At 39.0% G+C, this 25,917-nt stretch overlaps 1 protein-coding gene across 2 annotated transcripts in view; it reads right to left on the bottom strand.

Annotated features, from left to right (window-relative positions):
- Positions 1 to 432: 432 nt before the first annotated feature.
- The window catches only part of RB1CC1 (RB1 inducible coiled-coil 1), a 67,985-nt gene continuing 42,500 nt past the window's right edge, over positions 433 to 25,917 (bottom strand). The window contains exons 16-24 of one of the 2 annotated variants that reach the window (XM_070392321.1): positions 17,339 to 17,504; positions 14,435 to 14,543; positions 14,094 to 14,334; positions 10,849 to 10,903; positions 9,647 to 9,694; positions 8,645 to 8,703; positions 6,040 to 6,176; positions 2,400 to 2,470; positions 433 to 1,839 (exon numbers count right to left, since the gene is read on the bottom strand). In XM_070392321.1, coding sequence (XP_070248422.1) covers positions 1,762 to 1,839; positions 2,400 to 2,470; positions 6,040 to 6,176; positions 8,645 to 8,703; positions 9,647 to 9,694; positions 10,849 to 10,903; positions 14,094 to 14,334; positions 14,435 to 14,543; positions 17,339 to 17,504 — 964 coding nt within the window. In that variant the 3' untranslated portion in view covers positions 433 to 1,761. The remainder of the gene's footprint in view (positions 1,840 to 2,399; positions 2,471 to 6,039; positions 6,177 to 8,644; positions 8,704 to 9,646; positions 9,695 to 10,848; positions 10,904 to 14,093; positions 14,335 to 14,434; positions 14,544 to 17,338; positions 17,505 to 25,917) is intronic. The other variant, XM_070392322.1, reaches the window with a different exon arrangement.

Here is a 25,917-nt window from a genome sequence, read left to right as displayed (position 1 = left end):
ACCCAGGCATGTGCCCTGACCAGTGTCGAACCCAGTACCCTTTAGTCCGCAGGCCGACACTCTATCCACTGAGCCAAACGGGCTAGGGCTCATTTTTTTTTTCTTTGTTAAGAAAACTGCATTGCCTTTCTGCTTTATAAATGTGTATGTGAACACTGACAAGATGGACATAAGAAAAACTATAAGCTACAAAATTAAAGAGCAGCACTAACGAGATGATGGATGCGACGTCATGTGTCAGCCCACTGTAACTCCACAGCACAATGACCACATATTACATTTGAAGGGCCCCAATTAAGTAAAAATGGCCCGACTGGAAGATTCAATTAGACCCAAAAAATCTGCTTTTAAAAACCACTCTGTATATTAAGGAATTTATTGCTTTGGTACTCTTTGCATTAAGATGTCATGAAAGGATTAAATAGAAACATGTTAAGTCATTTGTTCATTTATTCATTAATATGTCAAATTCAGTTTTCTATACACTATGGTGTTTATTCCATTTTCTGTGCTATTAGACATACATATTTAAAAAAATATTTAACTTATTTTTATGAAGAAATTAAATATTTTCTGGGGGGAAAATCATTTTATTTATTGTTCTCTATAGCAACAAACCTGAAACAAGTTTCATCCAACTCAACTAACTCATTTAAATACCTTTGCTCCATGGCAATTTGTTTAAAATTCTAGTTTAGTTTACACAACTCTATTCTACATAACACTGTTTTACCCTGTTACATAGTATATAATTAAAGAACATTTTTGTAATTAACATGTTTCTTTTGATATAATACAGAACAAATTTTTCCCATGTCCCGCAAGCACTCAAATATATTAAAAAGGTATCCTTCTTAAAAGGCACACACATTTACAGGTTCAAATCTTTATTGTTTTAAAATTCTACATGTCTTTTACAATACAATATTTTGTTATTTAAATGACCTCTAAACAGTTAATGTACAACGAATATGTTTTTTCTGAAACGGAACCATGAATTATAATTTCATCAATATAATTATTCTTAACAGAATAATAAAGATGTTGGGAAGGTTTCCGTGCTGCATTTAAAGTGTCAATAGCACAGACTCTTCCCTTTAGAACCCAAGCGACCGATCTGTTGAAAGTGCTTTTAAAGACTGATAATTATGGCTGATCTTAAAAATCAATCAATCAAATTGAGTTCCTTTTTGTTTTGAAACATCAAAGGGCATTAAAAAAATAAATGAAACAATTTGCTTTAGTAATCTACAGAGGCAAACTCAAAATTATGATTATCTGCATGCAATAACACTCCTCTTTCTTTAAATAGTTTTGAAGAATTTATACATTTTATAAAGAATGTGTTCAGAGTGCAAGTTTTTGATACTGATTTCACAAAAGGACAAATGCTGGTAATAACAACTAACATTTACTATCTAATAAGTTCAAGCTAATGTATATGTAACAGGCAATTAATATGGCTAATCATAAGCCACAATGCACAGGGTATGCCCTTTGAAAAATGAACTAGTTTGGTCCGCATTTCATTTGGATAAAAACAAAACCAAAACCAAAACCATTTTAATTCAGCCAAATGTCTTGTTAAATTTATTGTTCTAAAGGGTATGTAGCCAGTTAAAAAGTAAATGATGTACACCAATGAAGCATATTGTCACGCTGACTTTTGTATAAAAAGATGGCTTGCTGTTTTTGGAGTGATGAATGAACACTGTAGGATAAATCAGGAAAATGTCACAGAATGTATTAATTTCTTCCAAGTTATACTTTCTTATTCCACGACACAGCTTTCACTCTGTAAAACTTTGTTCCCAAAGGAACTTTAAATCTGTTTTGTGCCTAAGAAAAAAAGAAACCAAATTATACAGGTGCCATCATATCATACTACTCAATGCTAGAGTATTGGCGGGAGGAGGGGGCTCTTTGTCAAACGACACAAGATCTTCCCCTCACCAGGTGAAAATATATTGAGCCACTAGTATTGATGAAGAATATAGTACAAAGTGAGCCATAAGCCATTATTTTAAAGTATCAAAGAAACTTCAATACTACACAGTTTAAGTTCTATAAGTGTTTTGGAGCAAAGGGCCCAAAATTACAGAATTAGGAAATATGCTCACTAGATTTCACTGATTGCGTTGTACTGGCACTGCTGATATGACAGTCAGGTGCATTTTTAGCCATCAATATTATACTTCAATGGGAGTAGAGTATGAAAATAAGAAAATATCACTCTATTTATTAATAGATTCACTTTTAATCAGCAGTTAAGTTCCCATTAAAGGTCTCACTCAAGAGAGCGAAAAGACCAAGACAGCACTATGCAAGATTTCTATATAAAGTAGTATAAGAATTTTCTACATAATTCCTAGGTTTATAACATATGATATAGTTTTTACCTTTTTGGCTTGACAGTATTCCTTTTCCATTACTTTTCCAAGAACCCAGGGTCTTCTAGATACACCTGAAGCTATTAAATCAAGAAATTAGTTTCTTTTTAAAAGCACAGTTATAGTTATCATAAAATGTAATTGTCAGAATCAAAACAGACTAATAATGCAAGACTGCTGAAATCACAAAAACGTGTAACCATTTTCAAAACAACACTGAATTCCGTCTACTTTTCAACCAGTAATTTTGATTTAATTTACTCATTAAATATAGGTGGTAAGTCAAATCACAGAACTAACAAAATTAAAAATATACAAATAATCTAAGTATAAAATATAAACAAATCTAGAAATTCTCTAAGTTAGCTCAACAGTGCCATCTACTGAAAGTGCTAAGATGACCTTTTCCATTCTGAAAACAGGCCAAGTTATGCAGACAAAACTTATTTTGTAGATTCTAAGAAAAGCCCTGCTTTTTGAGAGGCACTGCTTTTACCTCCAATGCTCAGGGGCAGGAACTGCACCTTTCTCCCGTCCGTACCCACAGTGCATGGAAGGGTGAACACAGTCAGTGCACAATAAATAACCGGCAAGTCTACAAGGGTGGTGCCTGAGCAAAGGGGAGGTGGAAAATGTGGGAGGAGACGGAATGGAAAGGCTTGCCCTGGAGCCCAGGTGTGACAAACTCATACTCATTCTCTTTCAATTCATCAGAAATTCTCATAAAAAGTTCATTTCGAAACTTCTTTGGCCAATAAATTATCTGTTTCGATAAGTCTTTGAGATTCCCAAGAGAAGCCAAAATTAATTTGTATGCCATAAATATAAATAAAAGATATCCTTGCCGGGGGGTAGGGGAGGCTGGGGGAAGGTCAATGGGGAAAAAAGGAGACATATGTACTACTATTTGTAATACTTTAAACAAGAAAATAAAATTTAAAAAAATAATAAAAAAATAAAAAATAAATTAAAAAAAAGATATCCTGAAAAACCATCAGAAATGTACATACATAGAGACTATCACATAATAGAAACACAGAGAAACCCCTAGACCACAGGATGTGAAAAATACTATAAATGCTGTAATATAGCATTTCCGATAATTCATCGTTTATGAAAAGACTCATTGTAAAATGAAATGCTTATGTTTTATGAATGAGGACTAAAAAGTCCCACTGTCTCAGACATAAAAACACTCTGCTAGTCCACACACCCCTAGGACAGTGGCACAGGGGTACTATATCTCCTGCTCATAATCCTCACCAAAAAAAAAAGGGGGAGGACGGGGGGAGCGTGTAAGGAGGATGTGGAGTACCATGGTAAATTAAGACTGTTGCCCTAGCCGGTTTGGCTCTGTGGATAATAGAACGTTGGCCTGAGGACTGAAGGGTCCCAGGTTCAATTCCAGTCAAGGGCATATGCCCAGGTTGCAGGCTTGATCCCCAGTAGGCGGCATGCAGGAGGCAGTCAATCAATAATTCTTTCTCATCATTGATGTTTCTAAGTCTTTCTCCCTCTCCCTTCCTCTCTGAAATCAATAAAAAAATATATATTTTTTAAAAAGACTGTTAAATTATTTTCTGCAAGACTTGTGAGTGCCTTTAAAATTATAATGTGCACTGTGAATCTGAGTATACAAAACTTAAAAATTGAATTCCCTCCCTGTCCTTTGGATATGCACATTGAAAATATTTAAAGATAAAGAACCATGATATAACTTCGCCTCATATGGTTCTGGAAACAACAATGTGCACATAAAACACTGTATATATTTTTGTATTTGTACATTTAGACATACACATATAGAAATAATAGAAATAGGGGAAAATGTTAATAAAAGGTGAACATGAGTAAAGGTATATGGATTTTTTTGCACTATACTTATGCTACTTTATGACAAATTTTTAAAAAAATTTTCAAATAAAAAGCAAAAAAATACCAAAAAAATCAACTGAAGAAAATATCAAGCTCATTGCTTTCAAGGTACAAAGCCCACTCATTTCTCATGTATTTATGGACATTCTATGTAATCCACCACCAGCAGCCACAGCAGAGTGATTGTGATGTTGGCCTACTTCAGAAATTGGTATTTGACCAGGTTATCGTTCCAAATAGAAACAGCATCTAAGTACACATACATTCTTGTTTTTCTATTGAGGTGAAGTATCCCGGGGTATCATCCTGTGCTTTTAGAATTCTTCCAAGTAATAGAAAAAATGGAAAAGTGACAGGGCATAAAGGGGACCCCTCCCCGACCACTTTGTCCAGCACTATTTAGATCTCTGTGTGTCCACTCCAGCCTAATTATTGCTCTCCCTCTGGGGCCAGCGGGGATGAAGATGAGCTTGCCTGGGGCTCCTGCTCATTGAATAATTACGTTACCACTGTTCCATGAGCCTAACACTGAAAAACTTTCCTTCTAAACGGTGAATACTTTTTCCCACCGGCTTTTAAAATACAAAAATCATGGCCCACTAATGAGTGTATATCCAAAAACAATCAGTTAAAACCATAGGCAGAACTACTACAGAATGTGAATTCTTTGTCCTAACACAATTGCATCTGAAATTTTATATTCATTAACTCTAGGGGGCAGAAAAATGCAAATATAAACAAATGAGAGAACAGGAATAGCTGTGAAGAGGAATGCAGCCAAGCAGCAGGCTGACACACAGAAACACAGACAATGGTTTTCCCAAATCAAACAAAAGCCTGTCGTAAGGACTGGGAACAGAAGGAGCTAGCCGTGAGGACAAGTACCACCCATCATTAAAAAATCCGTGTGAGAGGGAGTAGAGTAGGATACACATGTATTATTTTCCCTCCCTAAATGGACTGATAACTACACTGGGCTGGCAAGAAAATGCTTCTTAATATTGGTCAGTATAGTGATAGCTGGTCACTGGAAAAATAACCCCCTGCCCCTTCATCAGCTTTCTCTTATTTTGAGGAAGAAAAGTATGTACTAGATAAAAGGGGGGGGGGGGGGGAGGAGAGAGACAGGCGGGACACAAAATAGCTTGTGGCAGCAAAGAGCTATTTATTTTGAGCCTGATTTTGGGCTAGACTATTAAGTAGCCTAGAAATTCTTTTAGAAGATTTATACCTGATTGCTGAAAATAGTTCAGTACATCAGACTCAGAAATCACTAGTCCATAGATGCATCTCATTAAAGCCTTCAGCAAAATTGCAAATTATTTAAATTTGGTAGATATTTTTTAAAATAATAGGTAATAGACATTATAATTTAGTATATTTTAAAACTTATTTTTGCCTTTAAAAATGTTTAAGAATTGACATTTTAATAAAAAAGAAAGTAGAAACACAGGATGATAAATAAGACAGAAAAAAACATTTTATAATTTGTCAAAAAAAGGTAATGTTATTAACAAGCAGGTAAGCATAAATAGATTGTACTTATATAAGAATTGTGACAATTTAATTCTGCTACTTCTAGGATATGAGATATCTGGCCCAATTGCATTAACTACGTTGATTTAGAATTGTCAATAGAATCCAGGAAATTAACCTGGATAATGCAGATTTTATAAACAAACAGATTCTGACATATTTAGACAAGAAATAAAAATCTGTAATATATTCTCTCCATTCCAGGTTTTATTATTTTAGTTATGGATATGACACTTACCACCCTCACCTGGTTTGAGATCCAGGGCAGGCAAAGATTCTGAATGCAGAAAATATAAGGTTGGACTAACAGTAAATAATACGTAATTGTCGTGGCGCTCGTCTAGGATAATGAGTACCAAATCTCCCACCTGAAAACTAAATAAAGGAATGTCATTATCGACCAGAAAAGTTACTATCACCCTATCCTGAAAACTTTAAGTATATATTCTGCGATGTTTAACTATAATTAAAGTATCACAAAGGCAATATAATTTTCACATTTACTACATATGTATGTGTATGTGTGTGTGTGTATATATATATATATATATATATATATATATATATATATATATTTCCTATATAATAAAAGCCTAATATGCTAAGTGTCCGGTTGTCTGTTCAACCAAAGTGTAATATGCTAATGATATGCTAAGGCCACTCAACAGCTCACTATGATGTGCACTGACCACCAGGGGGCAGATGCTCCGACCGGTAGGTTAGCTTGCTGCTGGGGTCTGGCCGATTGGGACTGAGCAAGATGGGCTGGACATGCCCTGGAGCCCTCCTGCGGTGCCCCCCCCCCCAGCTGGCCAACCTCCCACGTCCCTCCCTGGCCCCGATTGTGCACTGGTGGGGTCCCTTGGCCTGGCCTGCACCCTCTCACAATCCAGGATCCCTCAGGGGATGTCGGAGAGCTGGTTTCGGCCCGACAGTGGAATGGCCAGTAGCTATGACACACACTGACCACCAGGGGTCAGATGCTTAACACAGGAGCTGCCCCCCGGTTGGTCAGTGCACTCCCACAGGGGGAGCACCACTCAGCCAGAAGCCAGGCTCACAGCTGGCAAGCGCAGCGGTGGTGGTGGGAGCGGGCCTAAGCCTGCAGTTGGACATTGCCGAGGGCTTCCGGACTGCAAGAGGGCGCAGGCCAGGCTGAGAGAACCCCGCCCCCAAGTACATGAATTTCGTGCAAGGGGCTCAGCCCTTGCAGCCCTGGCCGGCCCTCACAGCCCCTACCGGTCATCCAGAAGGACATCCAGAAGGCCGTTTGGCTGTTTGATCTAATTAGCATATTAGCTCTTTATTATATAGGAGATATATATATATATTACCCTACCCAGCACCTAATTGGAATGCTGGTCATTTATATAAGATGTCCAAAGGATGATGCCAGCGACTGTCAGAAACCAAAAGCTTTAAAAAATAAAAATTGTAATATTATCTATTGTTTAAAAAACAAAAATGGCGGGGGCGGGGGGAGAAACCCACTACAGTTCATCTAGTCATAGGAAGAAGGTAATCTTCCTAACCTTTCATTTTACAAGAAACACAAATTCAGAGGGAGCAAGTTATAGTCTCAGTGGCAAGGAGATCACTGTATAGTATTCTCCATTTCTAAGTACAGTGCTCTTCAACTTGGGAAAGCCAACTGAGTTAGGGTCTTGTTGTTAATTAGGTTTAAACAATGGAAATTACTAATTTCGGGTGAAGGGAGCAAGAAAACAAAGAAATGGTACCACTTGTCAACATGCTATAAGTGGTGACTGTTTCTTCAGAGTCTTTTTTAGAAATGTTCGAAGTATCAAGAGCCATTCAGAGTTATTCTCGGATTCCTTAGTTGTCAAAATAATTTAATTTAGTGGGTCCTACACCTAATAAGTCATCAAAATCACAGAGGAAGCTTTTAAATGACAACAGTCTTTTATTCATTAGTTATTTACCATGCAAATATCTGTTGCCCACCTAACATGATGTGAAGGTAGTGCTTTGGCTAAACACCAGAAGATGAGTTGTCAAAGGTAGATAGGTAGGCCCTGCACGGTTTGGCACCATGGTGTAGAGTGCTGGCCCACCAACTAAAGAGCTTCAGGTTCGATTCCCAGTCAAGGACATATACCTCAGTTGCAGGTTCAATCCCTGGCAATCCCTGGATCAGTTGGATGGGGCACAAACAGAAGGCAACCAATTAATGTGTATCTCTCTCTCCTCTCTCTCTTCCCCTTCCCCCTCCTTCCACTCTCTCTAAATATCCTCACACCCGGGGTGAGGATTTTTTTTAAAAAAGGTAGACAGGGCACTCTGAGGAAGTGTTTTCTTTCTTTTTTTTAAAGTTCATCTCTCTCTAATCTTTGAAACACCATAAATTGATTTGATTTGACATACAGCTGGCAGGTAAAGTCAGATACCACCCTTTCAAATCACTGAGAAAAGATAATTAAAGCTCTAATAGGAGACATTTCTAATTCAATCATAATGTTACAAGAAATAATCATTTAGAAAAACCTTACTTTAAAAAAATATATATTTTTATTGATTTCAGAGAGAAAGGGAGAGGGAGAGAGATAGATAGAAACATCAATCATGAGAGAGAACCATTGATCGGCTGCCTCCTGCATGTCCCACACTGGAGATCAAGCCCACAACCCAGGCATGTGTGCCCTGACCGAGAATCGAACCTGTGACCTCATAGTTCATAGTTCGATGCTCAACCACTGAGCCACACCAGCTGCGTGAAAAACCTTGCCTTTTAATAAAATTTTTTCACCAATACAATTCAACATTATTCAGTAAAATTTTTTGCACAGAAAAATATCCCCACAAAATATAAATAAAATACTTACTCTCGAATAGCTATCTTTTCAGAATGCCTTGAGGATACTGAAGACATGCTCTGAGACATCTAAAAACAACAACAACAAAATATAAACAGTTCATAAAGCTTATATAATTAAAGCATGATCGTTATTAGGTACTATTGCAAAAATGTTGTTCAATGTTATACACACTGTCTCTGTCCCAGTTTTTAAGAGTCCAAGTTTATATGGTTCATAATAACATAATTCTTTTCCTTCAACAATTACTTTCAGTGGACAAATTTACCTACATTTTTACTTTATATTATTTTCTGAATCCAATTTGGCTGGATTAAAAACAATATAGAATTACATCTTTTTTAAAAATATATTTTATTGTTTTTTTTACAGACAGGAAGGGAAAGGGATAGAGAGTTAGAAACATTGATGAGAGAGAAACATCGATCAGCTGCCTCCTGCACACCCCCCACTGGGGATGTGCCCACAACCAAGGTATATGCCCTTGACCGGAATCAAACCTGGGACCCTTCATTCCACATGCCGATGCTCTATCCACTGAGTCAAACAAGTCAGGGCTAGAATTACATCTTATTTATAATTACATACTTAATCTTAAAAATTTCACAGGGAAAGAGATTGACACGTATACTTCCCAAGCAGAGTGGGCCCAAACCTGGTTATACAAATCAACAAAAGATGAACAGATCTCTCTTTGTTTATTAAATTTAATTTTGATGCTCAGAATTTCTTCCATTTCCCTCTGAACACTATCTTGAATAATGCAGGATCTCAATTAGTGTTTGAAAACAAAAAGAGAAAGAAAATACTACAACAATAATGACTAGAAAAGCCTAAAATTGTACAGCAACTGATGACCATAATCATCCAAATGGTCTAAATGCTGCTAGTAAAGATAAGTCTGACCATCCATTTTCAGGACACATGCAACTTTATTTAGATTTTTTTAAAAGATTAAGTTTTTGATAAATTTATTAAAATGAGGACTTGGATCAATTGAGAAAAACTTACCAGTCTTTGATTTAACCGCTTGTTTTCTTCTTCTTTTAATTGTAATGTCTGCAGGGGGAAATAAAAGAGACCCGTGGTTTGGTTTTTCCTTGTTCTTACTCAAATCTAAACATGATTGACAAAATTTTTTAAACTTCAGATTACTTTCAGTTCCAGTACAAAAGTTAGTGGGAAATGTTTATTTATTGATCCTTTCCCACTGTTTTAATTATTTTCTGGATTAAAAAATGAGAACATTTTTAGTATATTTACCTAGCCCAACGATTTTAAAAAGTTTAATGTGCATTAGAATCGTATCACTTGTGGAACTTTTTAAGTATGCAGTAAATATCTGAGATCTATCCCCAAAGACTCTGCTAGTATGTCTGTTCTAAGAAGAGGTATCTGGATATATCCCAGTTGATTCTGATATGTGATCATGCAACCCTTCAATAGCAGCAAGAACAACAATGAATGCAGGTTAGAACCAAAGCTGAACAATTTTTACTAGGTTCTTATAAGCTTGTAAAGAGAAGAAAAAAAAACTGCTGAAAATCTTGAAAATAAAGGAATGAGAAGTGCTCTATAAAACAATTGGGAGGAAACTACTTATTGCCAATGTTGATTTCAATTAATCTTTATAAAAAAAACACATCACTTTTCTTCATCATTCACATAATCTATTTTTGTGCAATCCAAGTAAGTATTACGCATACTTATGTTTTAATGAATTCTGAGCTACTGAATAAAACTATTATTCTACATAGTTATTTTATAAAGACCACTAACCTTTTTCTTCATTTACTGGAAACATATGACAAATAAGAGTCTTGAAATGATATTGCCAACTGCTAAGCCACTTCTCAAAATACTAACTACAAAAATAACCATTAAAAAAAGATCTGCCCCAGCTGGCATGGCTCAGTGGTTGAACATGAACCTATGAACCAGGAGGTCACAGTTCGATTCCCAGGAGGGCACGTGACTGAGTTGAGGGCTCAATCCCCAGTGTGGGGTGTGTAGGAGACAGCCAATCAATGATTCTCTCTCATCATTGATGTTTCTGTCTTTCTCTCCCTCTCCCTTCCTCTCTGAAATCAAGTACATATTTTTTTAAAAGATCTAATTTATAAACAGGGTGTGATTTCAGCATAAGACATATTTAACTGCATCCACATAACGAACATATCAAATATTGCAGTTAAAGAAAATAATTTACTTACTCGTTCTAACAGCATTATCCTCTGTTTTTCTTCAGATAGCATATGGATGTTTTCCCTAAGAGACAATGAATTATTTTAGTTTAAGTCTAAAATTCTGGACTTTACATTCTTCAAAAGAATTTTAGAAATTTAACTATTACTACACAGCACTTTAAAATTTAAGGGTCTGCCCTAGCCGGTTTGACGCCGTGGATAGAGCAGCAGCCTGCAGACTGAAGGGTCCCGGGTTCGATACTGGTCAAGGGCACATGCCCGCATTGCGGACTCAATCCCCAGGAGGGGGCGTGCAGGAGGCAGCCAATCAATGATTCTCTCTCATCATTGATGTTTCTCTATCTCCCTCTCCCTTCCTCTCTGAAATCAATAAAAATATATTAAAAAAAAAAAAATTTTAAGGGTCTGAACTAAATTGTAGAAAGCATCCTGTTTAAGTTACGGTACATTTCAATGGTATACATTCTTTGTAGCAAAGCTCCTGTAATTAGACCTATAAACCTTTTGAAATTACAAGCAAAACATTCATTTATGCTTTTTTCTAGGATAATGTCTTTTATTTTATTATTTATTTCTTATTAATCCTCACCCGAAGATATTTTTCCATTGATATTTTAGAAAGAGTGGAAGGGAGGGGGAGAGACAGAGAGAGAGCGACATTGAAGTGAGATAGACACATTTGGTGGCACGCCCCCAACCAGGGCCGGGGTACAAGCCTGCAACCAAAACACATGCCCTTGACCAGAATCAAACCTGGGACCTTTCAGTCCGCACTGAACCAATTCTTTTAGGAACCTCCATACTGTTTTTCCATAGTGGCTGCACTAATTTGTAATCCCACCAACAATGTCTGAGGGTTCCCTTTTCTCCACATTCTTGCCAGCACTTGTTTCATTAATGTGAGCTATTCTGACAGATGTGAGCTGACTTAACACCAAAAAATAAATAATCCAAATAAAAAATGGGCAGAGGACCTGAATGGACATATCTCCAAAGAGGACATAAACATGGCCAATAGATATTTGAAAAGACGCTCAACATCACTAATTATGAGAGAAATGGAAAATTTAAATATTAATATTTACAACTTGAGACTTTATTAATTTGACTAGAGGCCCGGTGCTCGAAATTCATGCATGGCGGGGGGGGGGGGGGGGGCGCGCGGAGGTGTCCCTCAGCCTGGCCTGCACCCTCTCCAATCTGGGACTCCTTGGGGGATGTCTGACTGCCAGTTTAGGACCGATCCCACAGGGGCAGTCGGACATCCCTCTCACAATCCAGGACTTCTGGCTCCTAACCACTCGCCTGCCTGCCTGCCTGGTTGCCCCTAACCGCTTCTGCCTGCCAGCCTGATCGCCCCCTAACTGCTCCCCTGCAGGCCTGATTGCCCACAACTGTCCTCCCCTACAGGCCTGATGGCCCAAAACTGCCCTCCCCTGCCAGCCTGATCGCCCACAACTGCCCTCCCCTGCTGGCCATCTCGTGGCAGCCATCTTGTGATGACGTGGGGGCGGCCATCTTATGACGACATCGTGCGATGCCACCTAGGCTTTTATTATTACAGGGGTCCTCAAACTTTTTAAACAGGGGGCCAGTTCACTGTCCCTCGGACCGTTGGCGGGCCGGACTATAGTTTAAAAAAAAACTATGAACAAATTCCTATGCACACTGCACATATCTTATTTTGAAGTAAAAAAACAAAACAGGAACAAATACAATATTTGTATTTGCATGTGGCCCGCGGGCCGTAGTTTGAGGACCCCTGATTTAGGATATGTAGTTAATTTTCATAACTGTTTTTCTATTGCTTTATTGTTTTACTTTTTGCTGAGAGGAAGAAGTGTTCTACCCTAAATATGTCTATAAAATGTTTTCATTTTATGCCCTAGCTGGTTTGGCTCAGTGGATAGAGCATCAGCCTGTGGACCGAAGGGTCCTGAGTTCAATTCCGGCCAAGGGCATGTACCTTGGTTGCAGGCTCCTCCCCTGCCCTGGTCTGGTCAACACTTATGCAGGAGGCAACCAATAGATGTGTTTCTCTCACATCGATATTTCTCTCTGTCTTTCCCTCTCTCTTCCACCCTCTCTAAAAATCAGTGGAAAATATCCTTGGGTGAGGATAAAAATAATAATAATAAAAAGTTCTCATTTTAGCCCTGCTGGTGTGGCTCAGTGGTTGAGTGTTGACCAAGAGATAACCAAGAGATAACAGTTCGATTCCCTGTCAGAGCATATGCCTGGGTTGTGGGCTCGATCCCCAGTGTGGGGCATGCAAGAGGCAGCCGATCAATGGTTCTCTCTCATCATTGATGTTTCTATCTCTCTCTCCCCATTTCTTCCTCTCTGAAATCAAATAAAAATATATATTTTCTAAAAGTTCCATTTCAGTTTTAATCATATTTAATTCAGTCACATTTTAAAGCACCTATAAATTAACAACTGTTTGTTGTGAACGGTGTCCTCTCTATGTATAAAATTTCTTAACTTTTCTAAACCATTACTTTTATGTGGCTTATATATTTTTTCATTATTTGCCTTATGTATCTTTCTCAATTGCATTAAATCAAATATTCTATATTAATTTTTCTTTAGATGCTTTTTTTGTACATAGAATGCAGTTGGATGCTTTTTCCCCAGACAGGTTTTGTAGAGAGGTTAGTTTATTTTTTCACATACATTTGGACTTGTTTCTGTCATTTATGTTTTCTAATGCCATGGTCTCTATATATGTTCATGCTTTCCGTTTTCAAATTACACTTATTTGTTCTATTTTTCACGTACATTCTGAAGCCTCATACCTTTCCAGGTCTCAAGGTTAACCAGTTTCTAGTCCCTTCTTTTGAACTAAACAGAAACCTACATTCATTTTTACTTTTCAAAAAACTCCTCTGCCTTTCCCCAATACACCCTCACCAAAATGAATATATTCACTACTAGAGTAATGCCTTTTCCTCCTAGGTTATGGGTCTCAAAGTTTAAACACTCCTGTAAATAAGAACAACTTAATACTACTATAGCAACACTCATCCTGGCAGTCTATGAAAATATGCCAGGGTGATTCATAAGACACACAATCAGTCATATTAAAATATTTGTCATGTTTATAGCTTAAAGAATTAAAATGGCACAACTTTTAGACATAAGAGCTATCAACCAGTAGTGCTAAATATATTTCCTACCTCCAGAACTTTTAATTTACACTAGTGGCTTAAAAGCCTAATATCTGAGACAGTTCAAAAAGGTGTACTTACTGTACGGACATCATGCTTGTCTCCATTGCTGAGTCCACTCTTCCTTCATCTTGTGTTTCGATGGCTGACTTCTCCGTTTCACCTGGGAGTTCAGGGGCACAAGCTCCATAAAGTTCTGGGGCTGTCGCTACATACGGTGAAGGTACAAAACTGCTACCACGCAGCTTACTGACTTCTTCCTCAAGTTTTTTCTTTTCTTCCAGCAAGCGAGCTCGATCTTCAGATAGGGACTCTATCAAATCTAAAGAGCACCCCAAGTTGAATTAAGCATTACAGAATATTCTTAAATGATTTCTAATTTTAAAACAGAATTAAAAATCATATTACAAAACTTTACTAACCTTTATCTCGCTCTTGCTGCTGTATTGTACTTTTCAACTTATCACTAAGATCATTAATTATGTTTTCTTTTCTCATTTTCTCTCTTGTTAAAACAGTGTTAAAGTTGGTCTGGAAGACAAAATGATTAAGTACATAAATTGTCGCCCTAACCAGTTTGGCTCAGTGGATAGAGCTTTGACCTGCCGACTGAAGGGTCCCAGGTTCAATTCCGATCAAGGGCATGTACCTTGGTTGTAGGCACATCCCCAGTAGGGGGTGTGCAGGAGGCAGCTGATCGATGCTTCTCTCTCACTGATGTTTCTAACTCTCTATCCCTGTCCCTTCCTCTCTGTAAAAAAAAACAATAAAATTTATTTTTTTTAAAATTGTCTGCATGCACATAGAAGCTAGGGCTAAAAAAATAACCTTCCAAATATTTTTGCATGTTAAGTTTATATGTGGGGAAAAAAGTGCAATTTACAAATGTTTATTTTTTTAATGAAAATGCTACACTGTAGTAAATACAATGTTATTGCATTTCCCTGGTTCCATATTAAGATAATATTGTTCACATATTTATTGTCAGAGGAAAAGCAAAATTTGGGGAAAAGAAAATGATCAACAAATTAGCAAGTGCTATTTTATCTATTCTTTTAGTAATCTTCCTGCCTCTGGAAGCTTCTTGTCTTTAGCTAAATCTTGGTTAGCACAATAACATTTCAACAGAGATTTTATCGCATCTCCATCTCTTCTCTGTATATTTCAATGGCCACTGCACATCTGCTTTATGGCCAGACTTAATGGTCTGGCCCTCATTTATCTCACCAGCTTTACCACTCACTATTGATCAATATTAATAACTGAATCAGCGATGTTCAATAAAAATCAACTGTAATCTACCAACAGCCTAACATTAATAGGAATTATAAAAAGTAGCCCTGACTCTGATTTGGAAATTATTCCCGGAGTCCACTAGTGTTAATAAATGGGGTCCCTCCCTTTATCTAGGAAGCGTGGTGGTATTTCTTTGCTCTTCTGTAACATATGGTTCCCTGACCGAGAAGCTAACGGCATTTTGGCTTTGTTTAGTCTCCGGTGAGTGGACAGGGTTTGGGGCCCGGGGGCACGAGACAGGCCTCCGGAAGGCACCCACTGCTGATTTTAGCAGAATTGAACCTGGGGGAACTCCAGGCGCTCCCAGACCTCAGCCCAGGACCCGGCCGGCATCTGGAGAAAGTGGACGGACACCTCTGAACCTGTCGACAGAATCTGTCAGTACCCAGGGCCAACATCCAACAGGTCACTTCCCAGATGAACTATGCAACTCTACCCCAAGGCTGAAAACACCACCTACCTCTGGTGCCCCCTGCAGGAACATTCTATGTGTGTGAGACCAGTGCTTACCTCTGCCTTCCTGAAATCAGAAGAACTACCTACAAACCCTCCGAGAGGAAGAAACGGGATGCTAACCCCTTTGTCATCATCCCTTTCCAGCCAGAAGTAGCTAAGAGCGGTCGTCACCTCTGTTCACCATAACATCCCGTCTTGTTGCTCCACAAGGCTAAAAGAAGCTTGTGGGACAAGGGGGGTGGGGGGATGAGGAGGAAACTGGTCTTGCAAGGTGTGTCAGGCCATAAAAACTGTGAACAATGCATTGCCCTGGGGGGTGGGGAAGGTTGTTATCGCTGGCCCTAAGACAGAGCATCTACACCTGGGAGCCTTCCTGTAAGCCCATGAAAGGGGGTGGAATCATATCTGCAAGACAATGACCCCAGAAGGATATAAATAGCGAAGCCTCTGCATGTTACTTCACTCTGATTTGGAAATTATTCCTGGAGTCCACTAGTGTTAATAAATGGGGTCCCTCCCTTTCTCTAGGAAGCATGCTTGGTATTTCTTTGCCCTTCTGTAACACTCTCTGTTACAAAAATTTGCCAAAGGAAAATGCCTTAGATGGTAATTGGCTTTGAAATCTTATAGTTGTTAGAACATAAATAATAAAAATAGCTAAAATAAAAAAATAAATAAATAAAGTAGCTCTAGCCGGTTTGGCTCAGTGGATAGAGCGTCGGCCTGCGGACTGAAGGGTCCTGGGTTTGATTCCGGCCAAGGGCACATGCCTGGGTTTCGGACTCAATCCCCGGTGGGGGGCATGCAGGAGGCAGCCGATCAATGATTCTCATCACTGATGTTTCTCTCTATCCCTCTCCCTTCCTCTCTAAAATCAATAAAAATGTATTTAAAAAAAAAATTATAAAAAGTAAAAAAAATAAATTTTGCTGATGCAATTTAGAAAAATAAAATTTTAAAGATTATCATCTCAGTATAAACACTTTAATTTTGCAAAAGAACTTACCTGAGTTTTGAAGAGATGAAGAGATGTACTTAAGATCACATAGGTAGTTAAGAAACTAGAAATAGCCCTAGCTGGTTTGGCTCAGTGGATACAGTGTCGGCCTGCAGACTAAAGGGCCCCACATGCGATTCCAGTCAAGGGCACATGCCAGAATTGCGGGCTCAATCCCCAGTAGGGGCTGTGTAGAAGGCAACCAATCAGTGATTCTCTCTCATCATTGATGTTTCTATCTCTTTCTCCCTCTCCCTCTCCCTTCCTCTCCGAAATCAATAAAAATATATATTTTTAAAAGTAACATTTAAATAAAAAAACTAGAAATATAATTCACATTTCCTAATTTATAATCTAAACTGTTTCATTTTGAGGCACCTGTCCATGTGACATTATGACTTGTAAAAAAAAAATGTTTTTCATCATGAAGAAGGTATTTAATAAATATTAACAGGGTCAATGTAGGAAAATCACTTCTAAGATATCATAAACCATTAGCTGCACAAAGAAATTATATTTTGCAATTTATGTTGCCTTTCTTTAACCTAAAATAATGAAATGGGGCAGGAGAACATACCTGCTGTTCAGCAATCAAAGATGTTCGAACATTTTGCATTTCTTCATTTTTTCTTTTCTCTTGTTCTTCAAGTTGTTCTAAAAACTTAGCTTTTTCTTCCTGAAGCTTTTCTTGAAGTTCAGCAACCAGGCTTGAAGAATCTTCTCTGGTAGATTCAATGGCAGAACTTGAAAATTAAATATAGTATTGGGTGTTTTTTTTCAAATTTGCAGATATAATCCCAAATTACCAAATACTGTAACTAGCTAACATCAGAAAAGTTACATATCTTCAGATCTAACAGTGGTTATTATCATTATTCGCAAATGACATGACATTGTACACAGAAAACCCTAAAGACTCCACCAAAAAACTACTAGATTTAATAAAGGAATTCGGCAATGTAACAGGATACAAAATTAGCTCCCAGAAATCTATGGCATTTCTGTATACCAATAATGAACTCTGAAAGAGAAACTAAAAAAACAAAAACAATCCCACTTACTATTGCAACAAAAAAATTAAAATACTTAGGAATAAACTTAACCAAGGAGGTAAAAGACATACTCAGAAAACTATTGGAAGTTGAAAAAAGAGATGGAAGAAGTTATAAACAAGTGGAATAAAATAGCGTGTTCATGAATTGGTAGAATCAACATCATTAAAGTGTCCATACTACTCAATCTATAGATGTAATGCAATCCCTATTAATATCAACAGCATATTTCACAGACCCAGAACAAATACTCCAGAAATTTATATGGAACCAAATAGACACAGCAATCTTAAGAAAGAAGAACAAAGTTGGAGGAATCACAATACCAATATCAAGTTATACTACAAAACAGCCTAGTACTGGCACAGAACAGGCATATAGATCAATGGAAAAGAACAGAGAACCCAGAAACTGACCCAAGCTATTATGCTCAGTATCTGACAAAGGAAGCAAGAGCATACAAAGGAGTAAAAACAGTCTCTTCAATAAATGGTGCTGTGAAAATTGGGCAGATACATGCAAAAAAATGAAACTAGACCACCAACTTACATCATACATAAAAATAAACTCAAAATGGATAAAAGACTTAAATGTAAGTCATGAAACCATAATAATCCTAGAAGAAACCATAGGCAGCAAAATCTCAGGCATCTCTCGTAGCAGTATCTTTACAGATACATTTTCTAGGGCAAAGGAAACAAGGAGAAAATAAACAAATGGGGCTACATCAAAATAAAAAGCTTCTGCACAGCAAAAGAAACCATCAACAAAATGAAAAGGAATTCCACTGTTTGGGAGAACATATTTGGTAATGATACATCTGATAAGGGGTTAATTTCCAAAATATATAAGGAATTCATACAACTTAACAAAAAGGCAAATAATCCAATTTTAAAATGGGCAAAAGACCTAAATAGACACTTCTTCAAAGTGAACATACAGGCGGCCAAGAGATATATGAAAAAATGCTCAAGTCACTGATCATCAGAGAGATAAAAATTAAAATGACAATGAGGTATCACCTCACACCTGTCAGAATAGCTACCATCAACAAATCAACAATGGATAAGTGCTGGCAAGGATGTGGGGAAAAGGGAATCCTAGTACACTGCTGATGGAATGCAGACAGGTGCAGCCACTGTGGAAAACAGTATGGAGTTTCCTCAAAAAATTAAAAATGGAACTCCCGTTTGACCCAGTGATCCCACTTCTAGGAATATATCCTAAGAAACCTGAAACACCAATCAGAAAGGATATATGAACCCCTATGTTCATAGCAGCAATATTTACAATAGCTAACATTTGGAAACAGCCCAAGTGCCCATCAGCAGATGAGTGGATAAAGAAGCTCAAATTTTTAAATGATACTTTATCACTAAAGGAACACACACAAGAAAATTACACAGTCCCACCTTTGCATATATTAACACCCTAACGAGCCTGGAAATTAGAACTCAAAAAAAGCTGATACATTTGTTCAGTTGGGAATTTCCACACTATTATACCCAGAACTTGAAATAAAGAATCTCTGGTTGATTGTTACCCCACCATTAATAAACTGTTTGTGTAGCAAAAGGTTGTATTATACTTTATGTTCCTAGTAACCAGGAAATCCCCACTGAATACAAACTAGGTTGTCTTGACGCTTGTACCCTATCCTATCATTAACTATATTTGATTTGGTCTAATAAACAATTGTCATGGGTTTTTGAAACTCTTCTTTTGGGATTAAAATTTAAAATTTTTAATGTTCCATACTCTCCCAGATCTGTATAAACTACTCCTTAGGCCAGGACTGGTTTGGCTCAGTGGATAGAGCGTTGGCCTGCGGACTGGGGGGTCCCGGGTTCGATTCCGGTCAAGGGCATGTACCTGGGTTGCGGGCACATCCCCCCCGTGGGAGATGTGCAGGAGGCAGCTGGTCGATGTTTCTCTCCCATCGATGTTTCTAACTATCTATCTCTCTCCCTTCCTCTCTGTAAAAAATCAATAAAATATATTTTAAAAAAATAAATAAATAAACTACTCCTTAGAAGCATGACTATGAACAGTATAGAAGTAGATTTTCAGATAGTCTACATTCATTCACTTTATACACAGGAGTATAAGAAAGCCCTTTTCTAAAGATTTGAAAAGAAAAAAAAAAGATAGCCCCCTCCCCAAAAATTCTCTAAATAATGTATACTATTGATTTAATTTTACCAGTTATATAGGAAAGTTATTTTAATTTTGCATTTCTTTAACCTCAAGTAGACTGAACAGCTATTCACATATAGGCTATTCATATTCTTTGTTCTGTCTATTCATATCCTCCGCTGGTTTACCTAATGAATTGTGCCCTTTTTAAAACTGACGTGTGGCCCTGGGCAGTGTGGCTCACCAATTAGAGCGTCAGTCTGGGCACTGAAGGGTTGCGGGTTCCATTACCAGCCAAGAGCATGTATCTATGATGTACGTTCAATCCCCGGCCCTGGTTGGGGCATGTGAGGGAGGCAACCAATTGGTGTCTCTTTCTCACATCAGTGTTTCTCTCTCTCTCTCTCTCTCTCTCTCTCTCCACCCCTACCTTCCATTCTAAGTATCAATGGAAAAAATACCGAGTGCGGATATTAAACAAAAAAATTTGACTTATGAAAGTGTTCTTTCCTCTGCACGAAAGAGAAACTGAGAACTACATTATGTAGAATCCCCATCCCAGTAAGTTCTGAGAGGTTCAAGTTTGTCCACAAAAGATACCCACACAAAATCTGGAGTGTTAAAAAGAGTCCATGTTTCTCCAGAGATGGCTGTGCTCTGACATGTGGCAACTTAAGATTCATAAGGGGTTTCTAAGCAAACTACCTGATTGGTGTCTCAGTAAACAATTAGTAGAAGTCTCCTAAAAATTGTAGGTTTCCTGCCGTAGCTGGTTTGGCTCAGTGGATGAAGTGTTGGCCTGCAGACTGAAGGGTCCCAGGTTCAATTCCAGTCAAGGGCACATGCCTGGGTTGTGGGCTCAATCCTCAGTGGGGGGCATGCAGAAGGCAGCCAATCAATGATTCTCTCATCATTGATGTTTCTCTCTCTCTCTCTCTCTCTCTCCCTCTCCCTTCCTCTCTGAAATCAATAAAAATATATTTTTTAAAAGTTGTAGGTTTCCTAATCAGCCAACACGTTGGTGCTTCAGATGACTTTGAACCTATAGACTTCCAGGATATTGACTCCCTTACCCTTCCCTTTTACCACCCACCTCTCCCAAAGTTCATTAAGTTCTAATTCTAATATTAACTCCTTTAACCCTCTGCGGTCCCATTTTATTTTTGGAATTCAAACAGTCTGGTCCAAATTAATTGACAGGATTGAATGTTGAACTGGTTTGCGGTGTCGACCTCAGCCTCAACGTTGGACCTACTCCTAGCGCCTGGTCTGTCGAGTCAGCCTCCACGTTGGACCGAAAAGGGTTAATCCTATATAATAAAAGGCTAATATGCAATTAGATTGAATGGCCAAACAACCGGAACCGAACAACCAGTCACTATAACATGCGCTGACCACCAGGGGGCGTGCGGGGAACGTGGCAGGCGTTGCATGTAGCTGGATGGTGGAGCATGTAAGCAGGGGCGCCAGACCAAGGCGGGGCATCGGTCACTGTCATCGGGGTGAGCCTCTGGTGGTTACTGAAAATTCTTTGCTCCAGCGTGCCACGGTCTCGCCCAGCTCTCACACCCACTGCCGGCACCAGAGCCACCGCTCGCACCCACTGTCAGTGCCAGCCCCACTCGTACCTGCAGCCAGAGCTGGTGCCGCCGCTTGTACTTGCTGGCCCTGATCCGCCCCTGAGGGCTTCTCCACCTTCCCCTGCTCCTTAGGGGCGACTGGGGCAGCAGCCACTGCTCGCACCCGCCGACCACGCTGGCCCCGCTTGCACCTGCTGCTGGCACCAGCCCCAATCGCTCCGCACCATCAGAAATACAAATGGGGATGGCACCATCAGAGCAAAGAGGGGACCAAGGGCTGCGGCAGGATGGGCCGAGACCCACCCCTGTGCCCACCACAGCCTCGCAGCCCACAGTTCCTTTCAAGGTACATGAATTCGTGCACTGGGTCCCTAGTCTTGAAATATGTAAAAGAGGTTCTGGCCCTGGCCAATATGGCTCAGTTGGTTGGAGCATCGTCCTATACACCGAAAGGTCATGGATTTGATTCTCAGGGAACATACCCAGATTGTGGTTCAATCCCTGGTCAGGTGCCGAAGGGAGGCAACTGATGCTTCTCTCACAGGGAAGTTTCTCTCTCCCTCTCTCTCCCCCCCCCCCCCTCCTTTTCTCTCTCTCTAAAAGCAATAAAAAAGCAACAAAAACATATCTTCAGGTGAAGATTTAAAAAAATAAAATAGGTTTTATTTCTAAGCTCAATCCATAGATAGATACAAATATAATTGTAGGGAAAAATAAACTCTAAAGATGGGAATCTGGAATTCTCTGATGTTTCTATCTGAAGGCAGTAATGACCTCACCACCAGTGCAAAATGGAACTTTGGTATACCAGGGCATTCCAAGTAGAACTGCTAACAATGGTAGTTATCTGGGATCAAATGGCTAAAGGCAAGGTTTTGGAGATGTCCCAGTTGTCCCTCCAAATCTCACTAAGCCTCCTTTACCAGCAGCAGCCTTTCCCCCTTATTTGAGACCAGAGGCCTGGTGCATGAAATTCGTGCACTGAAGGGGGGGGGGGGGTCCCCTCAGCCCAGCCTGCACCCTCTGGCAATCCGGGACCCCTTGGGGGATGTCCGACTGGCCTCTCACAATCCAGAACCACTGGTTCCTAACCACTCACTTGCCTGCCTGCCTGATAACCCCTAACCACTCTTCCTGCCTGCCTGATCACCCCTAACCCCTCTGCCTGCCTGCCTGATCGCCCCTAACCACCTGTCTGCCTGCCTAATCGCCTCTAACCGTTCTGCCTGCCTGGTCACCCCTGCTTGCCTGCCTGCCTGATTGCACCTAACTGCCTCTGCCTACCTGCCTAATCGCCCCTAACCGCTCTGCCTGCCTGCCCAATTGCCCCTAACCGCTCGCCTGCCTGCCTGCCTGATCACTCCTAACCACCTCTGCCTCAGCCCCCGCCACCACAGCTTCGTCCAGAAGGATGTCCGGAAGGTCGTTCAGCTTTCCAGTCTAATCAGCATATTACGCTTTTATTATTATAGATTAGTGTCACCTTACCTGAAGTCCCCTTCCCAACAAGCTGATCGTTCTCAACCTCTCCACCATTTCATTACTCCCAGACCCATTGCTACATTCAAATCCCATGTTCCAAGGGAAGTTAAAGGAGGAACTGCAATTCCAAGAGGTTTCATTTATTTTGAAAGAAACATAGGAAATATGTATGGAAATAGATCCAATGGGAGTTAGACAAACAAAATGTTTAAACAAGCCAAAATCATTTGTATAAATGTAATGACCAGAGATTCTAGATTAAATGTTACCTTTTAACAGTTTACAAGGTTGGCTGCCTGAAACCTGGACCCAATGGCCAATATTAAACAAAAATAAGGGGCCAAATGAGATACGCTAGACCACAGGCCAGGTCTAACCTGCTATTATCTGTTTGGGTAAGTACAGTTCTGTTGGAACATAGTGAAACCCATTTATATTGTCTCACTCCCGTTTTGCTACAACAGTAAAGCTGAGTAGCTCAGATAGAGACCATCTGGCCCACAGAGCCTAAAACATTTACAATGTGACCCTTTACAGAAAGTCTGCCAACCATTCTCTACAGTGTAGACGAGTCTACACCAATGATTCTCAAAGTGTGATTGATCCACAGAACAATCTGGGGGTAACTAGAACACATTCAGGGGATCAGTAAGGTCAAAACTATTTTCATAATAATACTAAGATGATATTTGTCTTTTACACCTTGTTGACATTTGCACAGGTGATAAAACTGCTGACACCTTCACATAAATTGAAGACAGTAACACCAAACTGAACTTTTAATCATTATATCCTTTACTTCAAGACACTCAAAATGAAAAAGACAACAGGTTTATTTTGAAATATACTGATGTACTAAAATTATTATTATTATTGAATCCCGGCCATTAAGTATACAATTTTTTAAATATTCTATGTGACAAAAATGACAAGCATATGTAAAGCACTTCTGCCACTTACAAAGTATGTCAGTCTCATGGGAAAATACCTATATAATTGTTTTGGCTGTATGCAGAATTGGCTGCTTTTTTCATAGTATACATCACACTTGGGTTTTTGGCAGATAATTTTGAGAAAGTATAAAATTGAGCCTATTATTTTAATGAACAACTGACAAACTTGTTATCAATGGAAAAAAATGTGACTCTTTAACCCTTTGAGTGCCAACCAATATCCTAGGAACTATGCTAAAATCGCCAAGGCATTTTTGCTGATGTTACAGCAGTTTAGGAAAAAAATTATGAATCGCCAAGTAAATGAAGTTACATATTCAGAAACTTAAGGAAACCTTTACTACATTGACATATTTAGCAATATTATCATCACTAATAAAAGCAGATTTAGAACTGGACACCATTTCGAAGCTTTGATAGCGCTCCCGGCACTTTTGGTAAAAGACAGGAGGAGCGCGATCGCGCTATCCGGTACTCTAGGGGTTAAAAAGTTTGTATCTGCCACTATGAACTTGAGAGCTTCCCAGTACCTAAGATCCGTCCTATAAAATCCATAGGTATATTAACAAATGTGATTTCTCTGTTAATAAAATGTATCCACATCTGCAAGATCTGCACTACAATGAACCAGTGTTTTCCAAATGACCACTTTATTATGCTACAAAATCATGCATGAGTAAAATATCCAAAGTGATAGTTCAATGAACATTAGCATAAAGATTATCTTAAAAATCCATTGACATGGGTTCATATTCCACAATGAAACTAATGCTTAGGAAATTATCAGTTGTTGCATTCTGATTTAGTATCAAGGAAAAATATCCACAATTATCTGAAAGGCTATTTAAATATCCCTCTTTCCAATTTCACATAAGTGAAAGGCTAGATTTTCCATATACTTTCTTATTTCCATTTCTAATACAGAAAATATTGATAACCCATATAAGCAAAATCACTTCGGAGTCCTTAATAATTTTTGAGTACGTAAAAGGGTACTGATACCAAAGTAAGAACCATTTACCCTTGGTTTCTACATATTTAAAGGGTAATACACACACAAAGTGTGCACACACACAGAAAAATATGATGAAGTCTACATGTGACCAGCAAATCCTAACATATTTACTATATGTCCCTTTAAAGAACAAACTTCCTGGCCCTTAGTCTACAGGAAGGCATCCAAAGAGTGATGGTAGCAGGTGTACTGGGAATTATTACACACCTGGGAGAGGCCGGAGAATAATCCCTTCAGCACAGCTTTGAGAAACACCTCGAAAGCCTCTCTGCAGGGCAGGGACGGCAGAGGGAAATAAAACCACCAAAATGTAATGAATTTCCATGGAATAGCAGGATTCTGGAGTGGCAGAGGCCAATTGCTCACCCTTAACCAGAGACATGATGTGGTGCCATTACAGACAGCACAGAGCAGTACTCAGGTCTGACCCAGAAGTCTTTGGCACTGGCTATCTCTAAGGTTACAAATAGAATGGGTCGATAAGGCTTATTAAAAGTGTTTTTAAAAAAACTTGTGTGCAGAGAGCTAACTTAAATCAAAAGACTCACTATTCCTCACTCAATTCCAGTATCTGTTGGTCACCAACTACAACGCCAAAATTTTATACTGTTAAGTCCTTTTTCTAGCCCTCACCAAAAGCACCTGTGGCAATTTTCCAGGTGAGTATATATTCAGGGAAGGTACTTAACCAATTTTGGGGGACTACTGAGCACTGGCTCTGAGGGGATTCTAACACCACTGAGATCCACCAGATTACTGATGATAGAGAAGTCTGGGCCCAGTGGGCCCCTCATCAGAGGTAAGAGATATCGCCTACAACCAGAATCTGCAGTAAAAAGCAACTGATGGGGAATCCCTGTTGGTCTCCTAACTCATAGAATGAGGATGAAGTAAAATCCCTAGAACTGTCTCTCCCTTCAAACCATATAGGGGAGGAG

Source organism: Myotis yumanensis, unplaced genomic scaffold, assembly GCF_028538775.1.
Source record: "Myotis yumanensis isolate MYYU_CA2020_CCGP unplaced genomic scaffold, mMyoYum1.0.hap1 SCAF_15, whole genome shotgun sequence".
In the NCBI taxonomy this organism is placed as follows: Eukaryota; Metazoa; Chordata; class Mammalia; order Chiroptera; family Vespertilionidae; genus Myotis; species Myotis yumanensis.
The sequence above is the reverse complement of the archived record's forward strand: the minus strand, read 5'-3'. Positions and strand labels throughout refer to the sequence as shown.